The sequence below is a fragment of the Aricia agestis genome, chromosome 6 (assembly GCF_905147365.1).
Source record: "Aricia agestis chromosome 6, ilAriAges1.1, whole genome shotgun sequence".
Classification (NCBI taxonomy): Eukaryota; Metazoa; Arthropoda; class Insecta; order Lepidoptera; family Lycaenidae; genus Aricia; species Aricia agestis.
In genome coordinates this window covers 11845070-11863991 of record NC_056411.1, presented here as the reverse complement: position 1 = coordinate 11863991, position 18922 = coordinate 11845070, and the positions used below count along the sequence as shown (strand labels likewise).

The following is an 18922-nucleotide window of genomic DNA, read 5'->3' as shown; positions in this document are numbered from 1 at the left end:
CGCTGCGCTACGCTCCTTAGCCATCTAACCTAACCCAATCAAGTCGTATTGGTTATGATATTGAATTTACTGTCACTTCTTGGTGGAAATTCATCTTCAATTAAATAATTATACACTTTCCTTGCACTTATTCCACTATATTTTAATATATTTATCCATATTATATATATTTATATAAGTGCAAGGAAAGTGTATACTTACCTAATTATTTAATTGAAGTAGTATTGGGCCAACATTGCTATTAATTATTTAAGAATCATTAATAAATTTATTAACCCATAAAATTACAATACAGTAGTGAATTTTGATAATTTTTCTTATTTTTTATCAAGAAACCTTGAATTAGATAGTTTTGGAATGATAAAATCTTTCACCATATCTCATCATAATTACCAAAAATCTTTGTCGCTAACACAGAAATAGATCAAGATATATCTGTGGTCGCTAAAGAGTAAAGAGTGAGCGCAAAGGAGTGAGTGCGGCGTTAGATAAGGAGGCCCCAATATGTTTTTCAGTAAAACAGAGAAACAAAAAGAAAATAAAGTTAGGTTAAAAATATTTTAGTTGCAAGATTTGTCAATTTGTAGACTTGTTTTGATAATAGAAAATATTGATTTTATTGTGATGCACCTTTCGATATCGTTTTTAGAAATTCTTGTTGTAAGATTGTCCAATTTAGAGTGCAAGTTAGTATTTTTGATAAACAATTTAAATTTTAGTTTAACAAATAATATATCCGATGTATGAACCATATTATTGGTGTGAATTCGGATATACAGGTCGTCTCGTTTTGTATGATGTTTAAGTTTTTTTTGATGGACATCTTATGTTATTCAATTGTTTTTTTTGATCAGCATTAGTTTTTCTGGTATGCATTCAGTTAATTAGCGGAGTTAAGGTAGTGTGCTGAAAAATTATTCTGATGTGCATTTAATAATATCCCATAATAATACTCCCCACACCGATTTCGGTGACGGTGGGCGGTTTCATTGAAACCAGGCCAGGTACGCAGGAGTAATTTTATAGTGCCCAAGTGTGTGCGCAGTACACAAGAGCACTCTCTATTCTTTCACTCTCATAACCCAGTGGGACGGAAGACCGACACGACTGGCGTGAGATCAGGTGCAGGACCGACTTTTTACATGCCCATCCGACGCATGGATCATCTTACTTGTCAGACAATCAGGTGATCAGCCTGCATTGTCGTAACCAAACTTGGAAATAACATCGACGCGGGAATCGAACCCATGACCTCCGAGTCGAGAACCACGCTCTTTTTGCATGAATTGCAACGCACGCAATTACTCCTGCGTAACAGGCCTGGTTTCAATGAAACCGCCCACCGTCACCGAAACCGGTGTGGGAGTTATTTTTATACCTACACTACAGTAAATAATTCGAACAAAATCCGATATTGTTATGTAGTTTATATTATTCTCTTTGTTCGATATGCTGCACACATCATGTCAGAATATTACCAGGAACGCTGTCAAAAGTCGAAGCGTGGAAACATTTCAGTAATATAATACCTAATATTAGAACAACAAGCCAAGCTCTAACAACATCCATTCCATTATTTCGATAAGTAACAATTAAAAATTTGTATGGAATTTGACGTGAGACAGGAGAAGAAGAAATTATGATACAAATTACAATAGAGTCAAATAAAAATAATTATTTATTTAGAAATTCCAACACGTGCTGTGTAAAACAAGTTCTGTTTATAACGAATTTTGTACCTAATTAGTAATTATAATGTCGTTGCCTCAACCAGCAGACCTTTTGCTTTATATAACCTTGACCCCTGGAAACAGACAAGTAAAAAGAAGAAAGATAGTAGCCACAGCAAGACTTCCGGCCCGTCCGCACCTGCGTCTATCGTCCGAAGCTTCGTGCTATGCGACGATTCTATTGGGCGATACGCGCAGCTCGTCCAATAGTATCGTTTTTAGCGCGAAATACTACGCAATATGCGGCCGCGGCAATATAAAAAATACTGACAAATTCAAATGACAGTTTTCCAGTGCTGCTCTGCTGTTTATTCTTACAAAAAATGCCTGGGTTACACGGTGCTAGCTGACATACGAGCTGGCCTTGTCAGTTACTAACATAATATGCAGCTACTTGTACCGTGTGACCACATCATACGAGTTACTTTCATGTGCGACTTGCGAGTGGGGCAGTTGCTCGGGTGCGATTTACTACAATCTTTTTTGGCACTGTCACTGTCATTGTCACAGCGGATGTCACTGGGACATTACCTATCTACTGCGACGTCAGCAGCGTACATGGCACAGATTACAAGTATACAGTGTGTAACAAAAATAAGTGATAATATTTTAGGGTGTGTATGTGTTCCTTGTAGAGAGTTTACTGTGAAAGTAGCAGCGCTGAAGGACGAAAAATTTTTTTCACTTTTGTATGGGCAAGGGCCCGAGCGTCACGAGTTTTCCCATACAAAAGTGAAAAAAAATTTTGGTCTTTCAGCGCTGCTACTTTCACAGTGAACTCTCTACAAGGAACACGTACACACCCTAAAATATTATGACTTATTTTTGTTACACCCTGTATATTTGTAGATGCATGTAGGTACATGGTGTGTCCCAGGGAGGCGAATCGAGCTGCTCTCTTACGAGTACACAGGTACAGTAGCTGCCTATTGTCATTTCAGCTGCTCGTACTGTGTAACCTATCCTTTAGAAAGAAATCCTTCCTTTGGCTCAGCAATAAGCGGAACCTTTTGTTCTTACATTACAGTTCTGAATGTGAAAATTCTAAGATAACTTGCGGCGATAAAAAACAGTTTGGCAGGCAGAGATATGCTAGTAATCCAGGGGTCACCAAATGGCGGATCGCGGTCCGCATCCGGACCGCCGCCGACCCATTATGTGCGGACCGAGCATGTTCGAAGATGGACTTCATTAAAATTAATTTCGGTCTCGACGATGTCTCGATATACTGATGAACATGTAGCAACAAAGATTGACACTTTTCTCATTGACACAAAGTAGGTACCTTTGTTATTTTGTACCTTTGTAATTTCCGTAATTACATTTGTTTAATTTTTTTTTAATGTGTGGACCGCGAAGGTAATTTTATTTCCCCGAGCGAAAATAATTGGTGACCCCTGTGCTAGTCTATATAAATTCCGATGTCCGATGGATCGTTGCTCGAATACAGAAGTTGGAGCGTACTAGAGAATCCATGCACCCTGTTCGGACTTTGTACCACTTCATTTACTTCGGGACGCAATCATTTAGTAACGTACGTCCTGTATAACGGCATCCAATCATAACATTCCTGGCTCCTAAGTCAAGATGCTTTAGAGTTAGATAATTTCGACGACTCAGAAGATGTTTTTTCATAGTGCGCGATGCGTTTCCGCAACTTTATTGCGGTAATTTTTTTTTTTATGAAATAAGGGGGCAAACGAGCAAACGGGTCACCTGATGGAAAGCAACTTCCGTCGCCCATGGACACTCGCAGCATCAGAAGAGCTGCAGATGCGTTGCCGGCCTTTTAAGAGGGAATAGGATAATAGGGGAGGGTAGGGATGGGATGGGAAGGGATGGGAAGGGAATAGGGGAGGGTAGGGAAGGGAATAGGGTAGGAGATTGGGCCTCCGGTAAACTCACTCACTCGGCGAAACACAGCGCAAGCGCTGTGTCACGCCGGTTTTCTGTGAGAACGTGGTATTTCTCCGGTCAAGCCGGCCTATTCGTGCCGAAGCATGGCTCTTCCACGTTCAGCCTTTGTTCTTTCCCGTCTTTCAAAGTGCCTTTATATCAAACATCTAAATTGGTTCAACTGGTAAAAAATAGACAGACAGATGAACTTTACAGCGTTTATAATATGAATGTGCCCCTGGCTTTACGAGTATTAGTTACTAGATGACGCCCGCAACTCCGCTTCAAAACTCGTTTGTCGCACGGGAACCGTACATTTTTTCGAGGTGAAAAGTATCCTATGTCCTTTCCCGGAACTCAAAGTATCTCCATAGCAAATTTCAGCAAAATCGGTTCAGTGGTTTTAGCGTGAAGAGTACTTAACAGATACACAGATACATTTTTGCATTTGAGTATGGATAGAATTAAAAATGACGTATAATATTATAATATTAACTAGCTGATCCGGCAAACGTTGTTTTGCCATATAAATTATTTCTAGTATCAATATAAAAAGTAGATAAAAAGATTAACCAAAAAGATAAAAAAGACTCAGGCCTAACTAATGTACTTACATACAAAATTTCATTGAAATCGGTTTAGCCGTTTTGGAGGAGTTCGCGCACAAACACTGTGACACGAGAATTTTATTTATTAGATATTGTTATAATTTATTATTGTTCAAAATACCTCGATTCGGCGCCAAAATATTGGCCTCTTTACTCTACATTTTATAAGGAAACGCACACATCAACATGATGAATATTTTTATAAGTAACAAAACAAGTTTACACCATTTCAGTCAGTATCGGAGGATAACACAAAGTGGTTATTAAGTTGAGTGAGGATTTTATTTTAAATTTAAATCGTCGTGCCGGGATTCAAAGTAAGATTGTTTTATGAATCATATTTTTGCTTTGATAATTTCCGCAAATCAATTTATGAAGGGAGGTATTTCAAAAACCATTGCTGGTGACTTTATTTCATTCAGAGTTTTGAATGAGATTTCGTTTTAGGTTACTGATAACAACTTGGCACAATTTTCTGTCTCTGAGTTTAATGTCAATCGAGAGACATGAGCTTGTGCTTATATTATGAAAATTAGTCCTTTGAATGAATGGTTATATCAGCTTGTTAAATTATTGTTGTTAATACTGAAATACTATTAGAGAAGTGGATTCATAGGGGAGAGGGCGGACCTACGTAAATTGGTCTCGTTATGTCAAACCCATCCGACTGATCACAGCTAACATTGGTTTGACATAAGCCGACCAAACGACGTAGGTCTGTCAACTGCCTAGGAATCAATTTCTTCGATGGTACATTAAATATTTATAATAATATATATATTTTTTTTAATTATTATTTCGTCCCCCTAACATTATCAGGGCTATTTATTTTCTATTTGTCTATACATACAATCCAATATAAATATACGATGTAATTAACACTACATTAAAATACCAATTCCAATAAAAATACAAATGATTCCACTAAAATAAACAATTAAAATAAAATACAATTAAAATGTATTTTTTATTTTATAATAATATTGCCTACCTGTCTAAGTACTGTCATTATTACTTTCAAAATTATCGAAATTAGATCTACTAAATCCCCCTCCCCCTACATAGCACAGCTGGACCTACTATATTGAAATATTGGGAAATTAATCAATTTAGGGAAAATTCTTTGACCCAATAACCCCAAAGTAATCCATTCCATTTCCGTTGATCTGAGTTTTCCTTATTAAACTATTTGATGTTTACGCTGGTACACACTGAGAATTTTACAACGCGAGCTTGTAACGCGCGTTTTACTAACGCTGGCTCAGCTAACGCGCGTCTTAAGGCTTTTAATAACTCTATGTTCTGGATATTCTGTGAAACACTTATATATAAAATTCTCGTGTCACAATGTTAGGCCGCGTTCTCCTCCGAAACGGCTTTACTGATTTTAACCAAATTTTATATGCCTATTCAGTGGGTCTGAGAATCGGCTACTGGGTACTTATTATATTGATAAGTGCATTTTTTAATAAATAATAGTAAATTATTGCAACTCGAGACTCACGGCGACCATTGTTTGTGCGACAGGATAGCGATGGACGTTGCCATGGTGATATACTTATTTAGTAACGGGCGAAATACTTTATATGGCAAAGAAACGTTTGCCGGGACAGTTAGTGTTGTATAAATTTACTCGTGTACATACATCATATTGTGTTAAGCTTTTGTGCACCAGCCCTTACCTACTTAAATGTTTTTATTTTATTTTTATATTTGAAATTAATTATTAAATCACTGTTTCAGATGACGGGAAATGTACTGAAAAGCCCGGTAGTGTGTGCGACAGAAGAGGAATTGAACTTATTACATCAACAGTACGATTTAACTGATAGAAAGAAAATTCGTGATGACATCATGGTTCTAAAAGATTGGATGAAAAAGGAAAGCCATTTAGTCGCGGCCTCCGAATATTTTTGTAAGAAATTATTGTTTATTATGTACCACATTATAATTCTCCAAAATTATGAATTATGATATTATACTATAATTTAAAAAGGACTCAACAGCCCTTTTAATATTAAAAATATTGTTCACGCAGCGCACTGACCTCTATAATACACTGGACAGGCTATGCCGTACAAAATGACAGCTATTTTTTGTACCGATTTGAAGCGCCGCGGTGAGCGTACTGTGAACTAATAACATAGAAAATTACAACCGCCATTTGCAAAATAGTAGTTCCAAGTACACTCACTACTGCTTTCACATAGCAATCAGCGCCAATATGGCGACTTTCAAATAGAAACATTTTATTGATAGCGATCGCCTGTCCAGTGTATTATAGAGGTCAGCGACGCAGCGCAAATCTATTCAAGCCCGCAGCTGTCATTGCCTGTCATTTATGACGTTTCACATTCAGTATTATGTCACAGGCCTTAAGGTGAAAACGCACTAGGCGACACTATACGGAAGTGACACGACACTTCACTGTTTCCATAGAACTGCGTTGCTGCCGCGTAACGTGCGGCTTACCTGGTACGAATTCATACAAAGAAATTTGGCCGTGACTTGTCGCGTCGCGTCGCTGCCGCGTAGTGTCGCTTTAGTGCGGTCTTGCCTTTATGCCGAACTTTTAGTGAATTCTTGGTTTTACTTCTTAAATAATGTTTTCAGGTGGTAACGTTATAGAGCGATTGTACTTCGTAGGTAAAGGATCTGTTGAATTAACCAAAGCAAGGATTGACAAATACTGCACAACCAGAAGTCTGGCTCCTGAACTATGTCTTAATAGAAATGTAGACGAATTTGCATTTCTACGGACCAAAATGTAAAGTATCCCATTGTTTTTTAAGTAAACGACCGAAGAACCAGCGACAGCCAGACTTTCCTTTTTTTAAAGTAAAAGTTTGCCTGCTTATGACCCCCTATAATTAATGTAACGACCAGTAACTATTGAGTTTCGGGCACGGTTACCTCCTACAGTAACCGCAGTAAAGACAAAAGTCTGGCTGTCGCTGGCTCTTACTAAAACGAGGAAATGTTGCTTTTAAACGATTCTTCAAAATGGCTCTATAGATAGATATTATATCATATCTATTTTTATGATAAGGATAGAAGTTTTCGGAGATAATAGATACATTTACATCTTATTACTCGGAAACCGTGCATTTTTTCAGTATTCTATGTTTTCTCCTTTTATTAAAACTCCAAGAAAAGCTCTATTATATTCTTCTTTTGTTTCGTTGTTTTGGTAACCGGTTCCGTCATCCCCCGCTTCAAATAATTATTGTTTATAGTTAAAATTATAACAAGATCTGCATCCCATATTTTGAAATAGTTATACACTTTGTTCAGTATATTTAAGGCCGCCCCCGAGCAAACGACCTTGGCCATACATTTGCCGCGTTAACGAGATCGCACCAAAACCCTATATTTTTACTTATCTTACTTCAAAATTGACCTAAAAAAAATTAAAACGGGGAATATGTAGTTTATGATATTGTCGATCTATTGGCGTGTGTTTCAAATAAAAGTAATTTGTAAATACTAAGAAGATGCTGAATGTATGCTTGAATTTTAATAAATTGGCTTTACTTTGGAAGCTGATATCATGAGTATAGTAAACGAAAATAGAAAATTTAAAACGTGGAAAGGAATGTTAAGATACTGAAGATTATTGCTGTATTTTTGTTATAACTCTGTAGCTTTCAAAATTTGAGTTAATAAGGCTCTAAGTACGGTAAATTACGATTCTCCGTAGAGAACGCCCTGAACAAAAGAGATTAGTTCGATAAAGCCATTGTGAAAGTTAATATCGGTGACAATGACACAAACAATAATAAGAATCGTTGTATTGGTTAAAACTTGCATCGATATAAAGGTCAAAACATATCATAAAATTTGCATACTTATATTATGAGCTTTTTTACATTTCTGGTTTTAGGAAATTTTATGTAGATTGTAGGGCGTAGGCATAACTGGAGACCATGCTTTAGCTTAATTATGGTGATGTCATCTATTTTAAGTCACAAATACCGGAAACAGTTCTTTATAAAAGCTACCTATAACAGCTTGGTGCCCTGTTTTTCTATTCTAAATACTTCTAACCAATAAGAGTAAATCAGTTACGGTTGGTACTACTAATATATATTCTGTGGTTACGGTAATTCGCTTCGATGCACTTTGACTCTGCGCTAGTATAAATTGACCATAAGAGAATCAAAGAACAATCTCTTATCGATAAGACACCAAGATCTACAATACGATACTATAATATTCGATGCAATAGCCATAGAATTGATACTTTGTTAAGTAAAAATTTACATCGTTCATATTTTGTTTTAGGCAATACCTTATTCTGCCGAAGCTAAATCCCAAGGATAACACTAGAATACATATAACGCGATACCTCACATCAGATTTGGACGATATTCCCCTACTGTTGATGTTGAGGTGGATACTAATGGTAAGTAAAGTTTACACCTAAACCAATGTACAGTCGCAGAAAAACGTATTTTAAAACCTTGTTATGTTAAAGAAATTATGTAAAAAATCGACCAAGTGTGATTAGAGAAAAAATGGGCTGAAAATTGTGTTTTTTGTATGGGATTTTGTTTATTTAAATTTTATTATTAATTTTTAAAGTAAAAACACAACTAAGTATTTCGTGAATGTTTCAATAACGGCAACACATAGGCAATGAGTTGTCGTTAATGATATGGAGCAAAAAAAGCAAAAAAAACACGTTTGTTGTATGGGAGCCCCCCTTAAAATATATAGCATCCATAGATATTATTATTATTATATACACAATCTGTGAAAATTTCAGAAGTCTAGCTATAGCAGTTCTTGAGTTACAGCCTGGAGACACACAGACGGACAGATATCGAAGTCTTAGTAATACGATCCCGTTTTGACGCTTTGGGTACGGAACCCTAAAAAACGACATACAAAGGATATGGGCGAAAAGCTCGCAAGAAATTTAGCTGCTACACAGCAGTACTTTACAATAATTTATTATAATATCCTATCATTAACTTTTTATTTGGAAGTAAGATAATTTTAGACTAGGTATTTTGTTCAATAGATATTTTCGGAGTTTCTTTGTTGTGATGTTTAGTCAACGTCTACGTAACTAGTCGAATTGGCTGACCAAACCAAAAGCATTTTGCGAATAAATTATGTTTGTAATCATATCAATCTTATTATATTTAATATGTAACTTTGTAAGAAAAAAATATATGATTTTTTTTTACATTTGAATGTATGCAACTTTAGTACAAACATTAAACAATGTTAACTGGTTAACATATTGTGAGAACCGCAAAATAATTATTGTTATTATGTACAACAAGTGTCTAGATGGGACAGGGCAGTAAAGTTATGTTTTATAGTCTACTTCAAGGTTTAAAGTAGGTACTTGTGAACAAAAAATAATCGCAAGAAAATAAAAATAAATGTTATGTTACAAAAAAACTAAATACTATTTTCAAGTATAAAATAGTTCGTGTTTAATACCTACTACTAAACGCAAAGATAGCTTATTTATGGAGTACTAGAGATCGCCCAATGGTCGAAATTCGACCTTAAATTTAATTATCTTCTTCTTTTGGCTCCCCATTTAAATTTTCAGGTTTAATTGACAATTTCAGATTTAATAAAAAAACAACAATCTATTTTTAATTTGACAACAGACTTCAACCATAAACAAAGGAGTATTCTTGTGTACAGGCTTGTCAGTCAAAACATGTTAGTGTGCGCGTTGTAGTGTGTGTAATGTTTTATTTATTAAAAAAATGCATGATAAAAGCATAATTTTAAAACAATATTAGCTCGATGCACTCCTTCTCCATGTAAACTACAACTGTCGGAAATTTCATGCTCCTACGTTGCCGCCTTTTTCGTAAAAAGGGTTCCAAAGTTTGCGCTCGTGTATTAAAAATATAGATATAAGAACAAAGATAGATTAACTTAATATAAGAAATTTGGATAACGGTGCCGCACGGTGGCGGCGCCGTATCGTGCACAGAACACTGTATGGTCAATTCAGACCACAACGCGACGAGGCGAGGCGAGGCGCGGCGCGGCTAAAATTTATGGATTTGACAGATTTCTATTGCGTGAGACATCTTCTAAATCTGTCAAATTCATTTAAATTTAAAAATGCATCTACGCGTCGCGTTGCGGTCTGAATCAACCCATACTGGTGTCGTGGCACGGTGAAGACGTGCGCCGTGTTTGGTGGGGACGCAGCCTCGCCCGCAGGGCCCCCGTAAGGGCTACTGGCGCCTGTGTGCGAAAAAAAGGATTATGGCGCCCCTTTAGGCAAATTTTTTGGGTCCTTGGTTTTGGCGCCCCTTATGATGGCGATTTGGCGCCCCTAGATGATGGCGCCCGTGTGCATTGCATACACTGCACATATGGTAGCGGGGTATAATATTTTGAAGAACATCATATTTTTGGTGCATAAAAAATAAGACACACCTTATTTTCAGGAACTAGACTACTCTTCGTGCGTCGATCATCATTTTGGTGTCAGATGCATAGTGGACTACAGCAACTTCCCAATGAGCTACATATTGAAGATAAATCCCATGCTGGTGAAGAAAATTGAGCTGCTTGGTGCGGTAAGTGCTGCCCGGTCAAAATAAAATTAGGAGGCAAACGAGCGGATCACCTGAAGAAAGCAACTGCCGTCGCCCATGGACTCTTGCAACATCAGAAGAGTTGCAGGCACACCTGCAACATTTCTGATGTTGAAAGACTGGCAACACATTCCCAGTCTGTCAAGAGGGAATACGCTCTCTTATTAAAAATACAGCTGGCTACAGTTCGTTCCAGAGTTTTACAGAGTTATCAAGGTGATGAATATTATCTGAACTAGATCGAAGGTGTGGTGGTGAAGACTATTTTTCCATTACAAAAGTTTATTCGTCCACTGTAGTAATGTTTTATTTTAGCTTCACGATTCGGCTGAGCAGGGTTACTAAAGCCATTTAATTCACTTCAATTTTATTGATTACTTTAAAGACTACTCTTCCATATCCGTATTATGTAATTTTAATCCTACTAATATTATAAAGGCGAAAGTTTGTTTGGATGTATGGATGTATGGATGTATAGATGTATATATGTATGGATGTGTGGATGTATGGATGTTTGTTACTCTTTCACGCAAAAACTGCTGAACGGATTTTAATGAAACTTTACAATAATATAGCTTATAGATCAGAATGAATAGGTGTTATGTTCGTTTTCTTATGTGCAACGATTACTTCGCCGTTTGTTAACCGATTTTCAAAATTTTTCTTTTGGTATATACCCTATATATCTACCAAAAGAAAAAATTTGAAAATCGTCCCAATTTGGTATTTTATTCACAAAAATGGTGATGTGATGAAGGATGCATAAGTAATCGAGGGAACTCCTCAAAATTTATATTGAAACATGTGGTGACTTCGGTTTCGTGAGAAGTATTCTAAGCATATGCTACCAACAAGTAAGATTTTGCACCGAGGAATACCTGGTATACCGTGGTTCGGAAGTGGAGTCGGTAAAATCCGCCGTCGCTAGGGAGGGGGGATTTTACCGTACCGTACTACCATCTATCCATTCCTTTTCGATGAGGCCGTTAATATGATACCAAACATGAAACCTCCACTTTGGGTTCATACGAAGCTCGGTTCCTATAGAATTTAGGTGATGCAGCAGCAGCAGCATGTACATATTTACTGTTTATCTACTTCTTACTGGTTGTCGCAATTAAAATGAGCCCAAACACCAAACCTCTGCTCCAAGTTGGCGAGGAGTTGGATATCCTATTGATGCTGCAGCACCAGGTCAACTTTCCATTATTATGTGTACACGTATATTGTATATTCACAAATGTCACAAACTAGAATGAAATATAAAACCCATCAAACGACTACAAGTTGCTTACGCCTTTTCATGAACCAGGCAAACCCTGATTGTTCAGCACTGAACAGGCTGATGATGATGAATTATAGCTAAGAACACTCTCGATCATGTCAGCTTTCATTTAAAAAAAACGAGATCAAAATCGGTCCACCCGTTTGGATGCTACGATGCCACGGACAGATACACACACAGACAAACAGACAGACAGACAGACAGACACGTCAAACTTATAACACCCCTCTTTTTTGTCGGGGGTTAAAAATATAATTAATTAGCTTACTTTTATAATCAAAAACTATTTAATTAATTATTAAATTACTGAAAAATCAACAAATTTGCGAATTTCTATAAAAATGTGACAAAAATCGTAATGACATCAAACATGTGTATTCCTTACGTGGAAATAAAATAAGTTAGACTTTTGTTTGTTATATGTTATTCAAGATTCGATCCTACTTACAGGTCAGAATAAAACCAGAAATAACAAATCTCTCAAAATCCTCTCATCACCACTTTCTTGGCGATCAAATTTGGGCTAACATGCAGCGTTGACATTTCCACATACGTTTTATCAGTGGGGCTAAATTGTGTTGGATTTTTAAAAAATCCTGAACTTTACTACATAAAATACTTATAAGTTATTTCTTCTATTTATAAACTCAATTACTTTTATATTTTGATTTTTTTTTCTAAGAATAAACGACCCTAACCTTAAGAACTCACCGGGTTAGCTCATTTTCATACAAGTGTGACTACTAGAATGGGGCTTAAAAAACTGGTCAATATTTGTCAGTTGTATTACTCTTGATCGCTTATTTAGTTACAGCAGCCAAGTTAGATCACAATTTTCCATTCCAAAATTCACACCAAAAGCCTGACGAGGAAATTAGACATCCGGCATAGATGGCGCTAAGTTTTCATTGTGAAAACTACAAAATAATTTATTTATTGATTAATAAAGTGCTTAACACTAGTTAAATATGTATTTTTTTATTAATTTTCTAATTATATTTTTGCGATTTGGTGAGATTTCCTATGTTTCTGGTCAGTCATAATATGGTTACGACGTCAATCTTTATAGGTCACCATATCTTATTAAAAAATTAAATTTTAGTGTTTGTAATCAAATTATCATATATGTATTTTAGTATAAATGCATAAAATATACAATTATAAACAATAAAAAGGTTATAAATAAATAATTAAACATAATATACATGGTTGAATTTAGTACACCAATACTCGCGCGGACTACTAACCATAGTAGTCCGCGCGAGTATTGGTGTACTAAATTCAACCATGTATATTATGTTTAATAAAATATAAAACCCATCAAACGACTACAAGTTGCTTACGCCTTTTCATGAACCAGGCAAACCCTGATTGTTCAGCACTGAACAGGCTGATGATGATGAATTATAGCTAGGAACACTCTCGATCATGTCAGCTTTCATTTAAAAAAAACTAGATCAAAATCGGTCCACCCGCTTGGATGCTACGATGCCACGGACAGATACACACACAGACAAACAGACAGACAGACAGACAGACACGTCAAACTTATAACACCCCTCTTTTTTGTCGGGGGTTAAAAATATAAAAGTCCAGCGTTTTTGATGCTAAATATCTATAATTTCAATCGACTATCAGGTTACAGGAGGTACTGAGGTTTTGTCAAATTTATCAAACGAGGATTACCTGGAATGGCAAGTTTCTAACGCGCTATACTGAAAAAATATCGCTGAAAAAGTGACCCTGGTCTACCATGGTAGTCCATGCGTGTACTGCAGTGTTAAAAAGTCATAAAATCTAGCAACTTTGAAATATTGATCACTAATACATTAAACTAATAATACAAGGCCAGGATGTATGAGATATTAGAAATAAACAATAAAAATGTCACATCATCCCATAAATATAAAAATAGCAGTCAGTAATAAATACATCAAATTTTAAAATACAATAATTAAAAATTTTACAATTACAATAAACAATATCAATGTCAAGAAATAATTAAATTGGTTGTTAAAAGATGAATACGTAAATGTTAATAATTAAAATACATAATAGGTAAGTAAAATAGGTTAAAGTGTAATTTTTTTGCATGCTGCTGCTGCTGCATCACCTGAATTCTATAGACGCCGAGCTCCATATGAATCCAAAGTGGAAGTTTCATGTTTGGACTCATATTGACGGCCTCATCCAAAAGGACATTCCTAGATGGTATTCATTGGGATATAATATGGTCCTGTTGATAGGAATTATTCTGCACTATAAAAAACACAAGTATAAAAAGCATGAAATAAAATTAAATTAAGAAATTAAAAAAAAACCCCGCCAAACAACTTTAAAAAGTAATGAAATAATATATTTAACTGACTTTAAGTTTAAATAGTTCCTAAGTGTAAAGTGATATGTTAGTCCATAATTGTTGTCAAGGTGTGTCGGGGTATGGACTTTACACTTAGGAATTATTTAAACTTAAAGTCAGTAAAATATATTATTTAATTACTTTTTAAAGTTGTTTGGCTGGGGTTTTTAAATTTATTAATTTAATTTTATTATGTAGTGTCTAATAAATTTAATTTTATTTTTATTTATTTTAAGACAATGAAGTCATTATTATGTACTGTAATTTATGCCAAACTTCGATAAAAGAAGCTGGAATAAAAGAAGCCTTGGGAAAAAGACGGAAGCACAGTTATTAATTTATAGTCGGTTATATAATTCACACAGAATTCAAAATTCCTGCCAATTGGCTAATTATAATAATAGCATTATTTAAAATAATTCTCATTTCAACATTAAATAACTACAAGTGCATTTTATTTTTTGCTAACATTGGTGGATAAATACTAGTTTAATTTTTTGCTTGACACAGTGTTTTTCTGGCGGCAGCAAAATATTTTAAGAAACATATCCTTATTGCTGGTTAGGCAAATAATAAGATTATGTGATACAAGAAGAACTTTTCCTTATGTAGCTTACAAGACGTATAATAAGTTAACTTAATTACTACATGAGACGAAAAAAAAGACGTAGAATTGTAGACTTAATCTTAGGTACACATCTGCAAGGATTTTATGTGGATGATATTATTATCATGGGGCGTGGAATGTGGATGGAACAAAGCTATGATTCAAATTGACATAGCGACATACAAAGTAAAATATAGTTCGAACTTCGACAGATGCAAAATGGTATTGACTAGAGGGCGTGGATGTGAAACAGATGTATCTCAAATAAAATTTACAAGATGGTAGCGTTAGTTCTAATTTTAAAAGATAATAATACTCCCCACACCGGTTTCGATGACGGTGGCCGGTTTCATTGAAACCAGGCCAGGTACGCAGGACTAATTTTTATAGTGCCCAAGTGTGTGCGCAGTACACAAGAGCACTCTCTATTCCTTTTACTCTCATAACCCAGTGGGACGGAAGACCGACACGACTGGCGAGAGATCAGGTGCAGGACCGACTTTTTACATGCCCATCCGACGCATGGATCATCTTACTTGTCAGATAATCAGGTGATCAGCCTGCATTGTCCTAACCAAACTTGGAAATAACATGTTTCCAACGCGGGATTCGAACCCACGACCTCCGGAGTCGAGAGCGACGCTCTAACCACTAGACCACGGAGTTTAAATTTAAAAGAATATATTATAGGACTGCAGTAGTCTGTAACATTACAGGTTCAATAAAGAATAACTTTTTTTTTCAGAAAGCCTACGGTTTAAAAATTAAAGGCATTCACATGATCAACGTTCCGAGTTTCCTTGATAAAATAATGACTATCATTAAGTCGAGTTTGAGTGAAAAGTTAGCAGGAAGAATCAACGTGTATTCGACCTACGATGACTTGTATGCTGACATTTCCAAAGATATTCTGCCCAAAGAATATGGAGGCAACGGTGCAACCTGCGCTGAAATATCAGGTATTTTCTATAGTTTAGGCATAGACTAAGGATTTTATACGTGGGAGAGTCATTCTTCGGCACGAATGGGCCGGCTCGGGTAATAGGGGAGGGAAGGGAAGGGAATAGGGGAGGGAAGGACTCCCCTATTCCCTTCCCTTCCCCATTCCCTCTTAAAAGGCTGGCAACGCACTTGCAGCTCTTCTGATGCTGCGAGTGTCCATGGGCAACAGAAGTTTCTTTCCATCAGGTGACCTGTTTGCTCGTTTGCCCCCTTATTTCATTAAAAAAAAGGAAAATATGACGTTATAGCTTTTATTAAAGGGAAGGCAAGTTTAGTTAAGTTTTGGTTGATAGTTGATACCTCAGGTGGATACTAACATATTATTTTGTTTTTAAAAATCAACCTCATAAGAATATCATAAGAATAAAGCATTCACAAGCAGCTTTGTTGCGGACTATAATAACAGATATTTTACGGACTACACATAGGTACAATAGGTAAACATATTTAGGCAAAAACATTTGATTTTTAAATAATACAGATAGACTAAATTTATCTATGACTCACAAATTCAGGAATATCATATTTTGTTCTACATAAATATTTATTATTTTATTTGAAATAAAATTCGATAAATTTATTTCAAATAACTATTGATACTATCATGTTATAATATGAATGTTTGTGTTGTTCAGATCAATGGAAAGATGCTCTACAATCGGAAGATGGGAAGAAAATAATACAGGACATAGAGAAGGTAACGGCCGACGAAACAAAACGAAGCTCGTGCAAGTTCAACGAAGAATATTTGGGGATGCCCGGCTCTTTTAGGACGCTTAGCGTGGACTAAGGGGGCTATTCACAATTGCCGTTCGGCTCAGGAGGCCTCCTCTAAAATGGCGCATTGATATCTTCAGATCCGACCGAAGTTTAGATATGACCTTACTCCGAAACTTATTGTAATCACGTGACAAACTTCTGTCGGCCCCAGCCGAGGCCTACAACGAAACCGTTTTGAACCTCAAACGATCGAATCAGTAGGCCTACAACGAAACTGTTTTGTGACTCAAACTGTCCTGCTCTAACAACGTCATATTTTCACGTTTGTCAGAGTGGGAGGCGGCATTATCGTCCGATTGTTTGAGTCTCAAAACAGTTTCATGGTACATGCCCTGAATGCTGCGTCCTACTCTAACAACGTCATTTCGAGACTCAAAACGTTTTCGTTGTACGGCCCCTGAACTTTTCGAATTAATGGCCTGATTGTTCAACTGAAACATCGATATTTGCACTTCGGAGTAGACCTCCAGATTTAGAAACTTACTGCGCTATCATTGGTCAACGCTAGGCACCGCGAGCGTTTATTGTCTATTGCACAAGGAAGTTATCGAATCTGAGCCGAATTCATATCGTGAATTAGACCCTAATCGCTATCAACGAGTAAAAGTCAACCTAGCTGTAGGTATAGTGTATATCCAGTGGACGTTAGCAGTAATGGTGTCTTGTGTATTGAATATTATATTATTTTATATCTAAGACATTTAATTATAATTTTATATTTTATCATTTAATTAATTAAAGCTACAACTACAGTAATACTTTATAGTTTAGTATTTGTTTCATTAAAAATCTTAGGAAATAATTACAAAGCAATGGTTGTATAAAACAAAAGTATTTGTAATTGTAAAGTCCTTTTCCATAATATTGATGTTTATTGTAGTAATTATAAATATATGAATGTTAAGTATTTTATTTTATTTTTGTTTCATACCACGCGTAGTTCGAAGAATAGGGATGACGACAAGATTAGCTGATTTTTTAATTAAGTAAAATAAAGACATAGCAATAAAAATAAGTAGTCCCAAAATTTCAGCTTCATACACAGCTTATGTATTTTTTTTGTTATGAGCCTTCAAAGTTGGATAGTCAAGTCGTTTTTTTTATAAAATTCCTTAATTTTTGTGTGCCATTCGATAAACTATGCAATTAACAACAATTTTTCTTATGATACCACTTGTATATTAACTATTTTCATATTAGCATATTAACTTGCATAAACGCAATATTATTTAACATAGCTCTATCGAACAAAATCTTCCCGCGATGATACAAATTGAAACTAGCAAGGCGTGACGTCACAGTTAGCACTTAGCTGACATTTTGTGTAGAGCGTTTTGGGAAGGTCTATTTTATGTGAGTTTTGAATTGTGATAATATCTTGGAAAGTTTTTAACCCGGCGTCAATGACATGAAAATAATTACATGGACTATGACGTCGGGTCATTTTGACCCGAACTTTGTAGATACATTTTTAATGAAACTAAGTAAGCTACCACAATTTTGTTTATAATTTATTTAAAAAGGGGACTTTAATTATGCATAAAATTAAAAAAAAACCCTGTGTTATGTAAAAAATATTTTTGTTTCTTGGCTTTCTTCACGACAGACGCAAAATCAACCTTGAAAACTTAACGTGTACGTTAATTTTATGTTTTCTCAAAATTTTCTTACCTATGAGGGATAAAAATTACAAATGAATTTAAAGAGCGGTTGTTATAATGTATTAACATGAAAATAAAAAGAAATCAGTCTTCTACTTCCTCATTCAGAGTTATAGAACTACTACAGTTATCACAATATGTAATCATGACCTAGCACATATAAATTGGACATGCTGGGCATGTGTGAAGTGTTTTTTTTTTTTAGATGAACAGACTTCACATCTTTTGTAAGTTCCAGGAATTTTTTCACTTTTACCTAGATACGTGGTCTACAAGTTCAATGCCCAAAGCAGCCTGAGACTCGTCTTTTTCAAAGTCTAACTCTTGTAACAAATCTTAAATCCTTTCTGGGCTATTTGTCAATGACATTCTCCTTTTAAACTTAAAAAATTAGGCAAAACATTATTTTA

General features: G+C 35.6%; 1 protein-coding gene across 1 annotated transcript; it reads left to right on the top strand.

The window, feature by feature from the left end:
- Nucleotides 1–4474: 4474 nt before the first annotated feature.
- On the top strand, nt 4475–16929 carry LOC121727808. Its single transcript, XM_042115806.1, has 7 exons — nt 4475–4551; nt 5978–6149; nt 6848–7001; nt 8519–8639; nt 10669–10800; nt 15815–16028; nt 16707–16929. Exons 2-7 carry the CDS (start codon nt 5978–5980, stop codon nt 16859–16861), a joined length of 948 nt encoding a protein of 315 aa, XP_041971740.1. The 5' UTR covers nt 4475–4551; the 3' UTR covers nt 16862–16929.
- Nucleotides 16930–18922: the final 1993 nt, after the last annotated feature.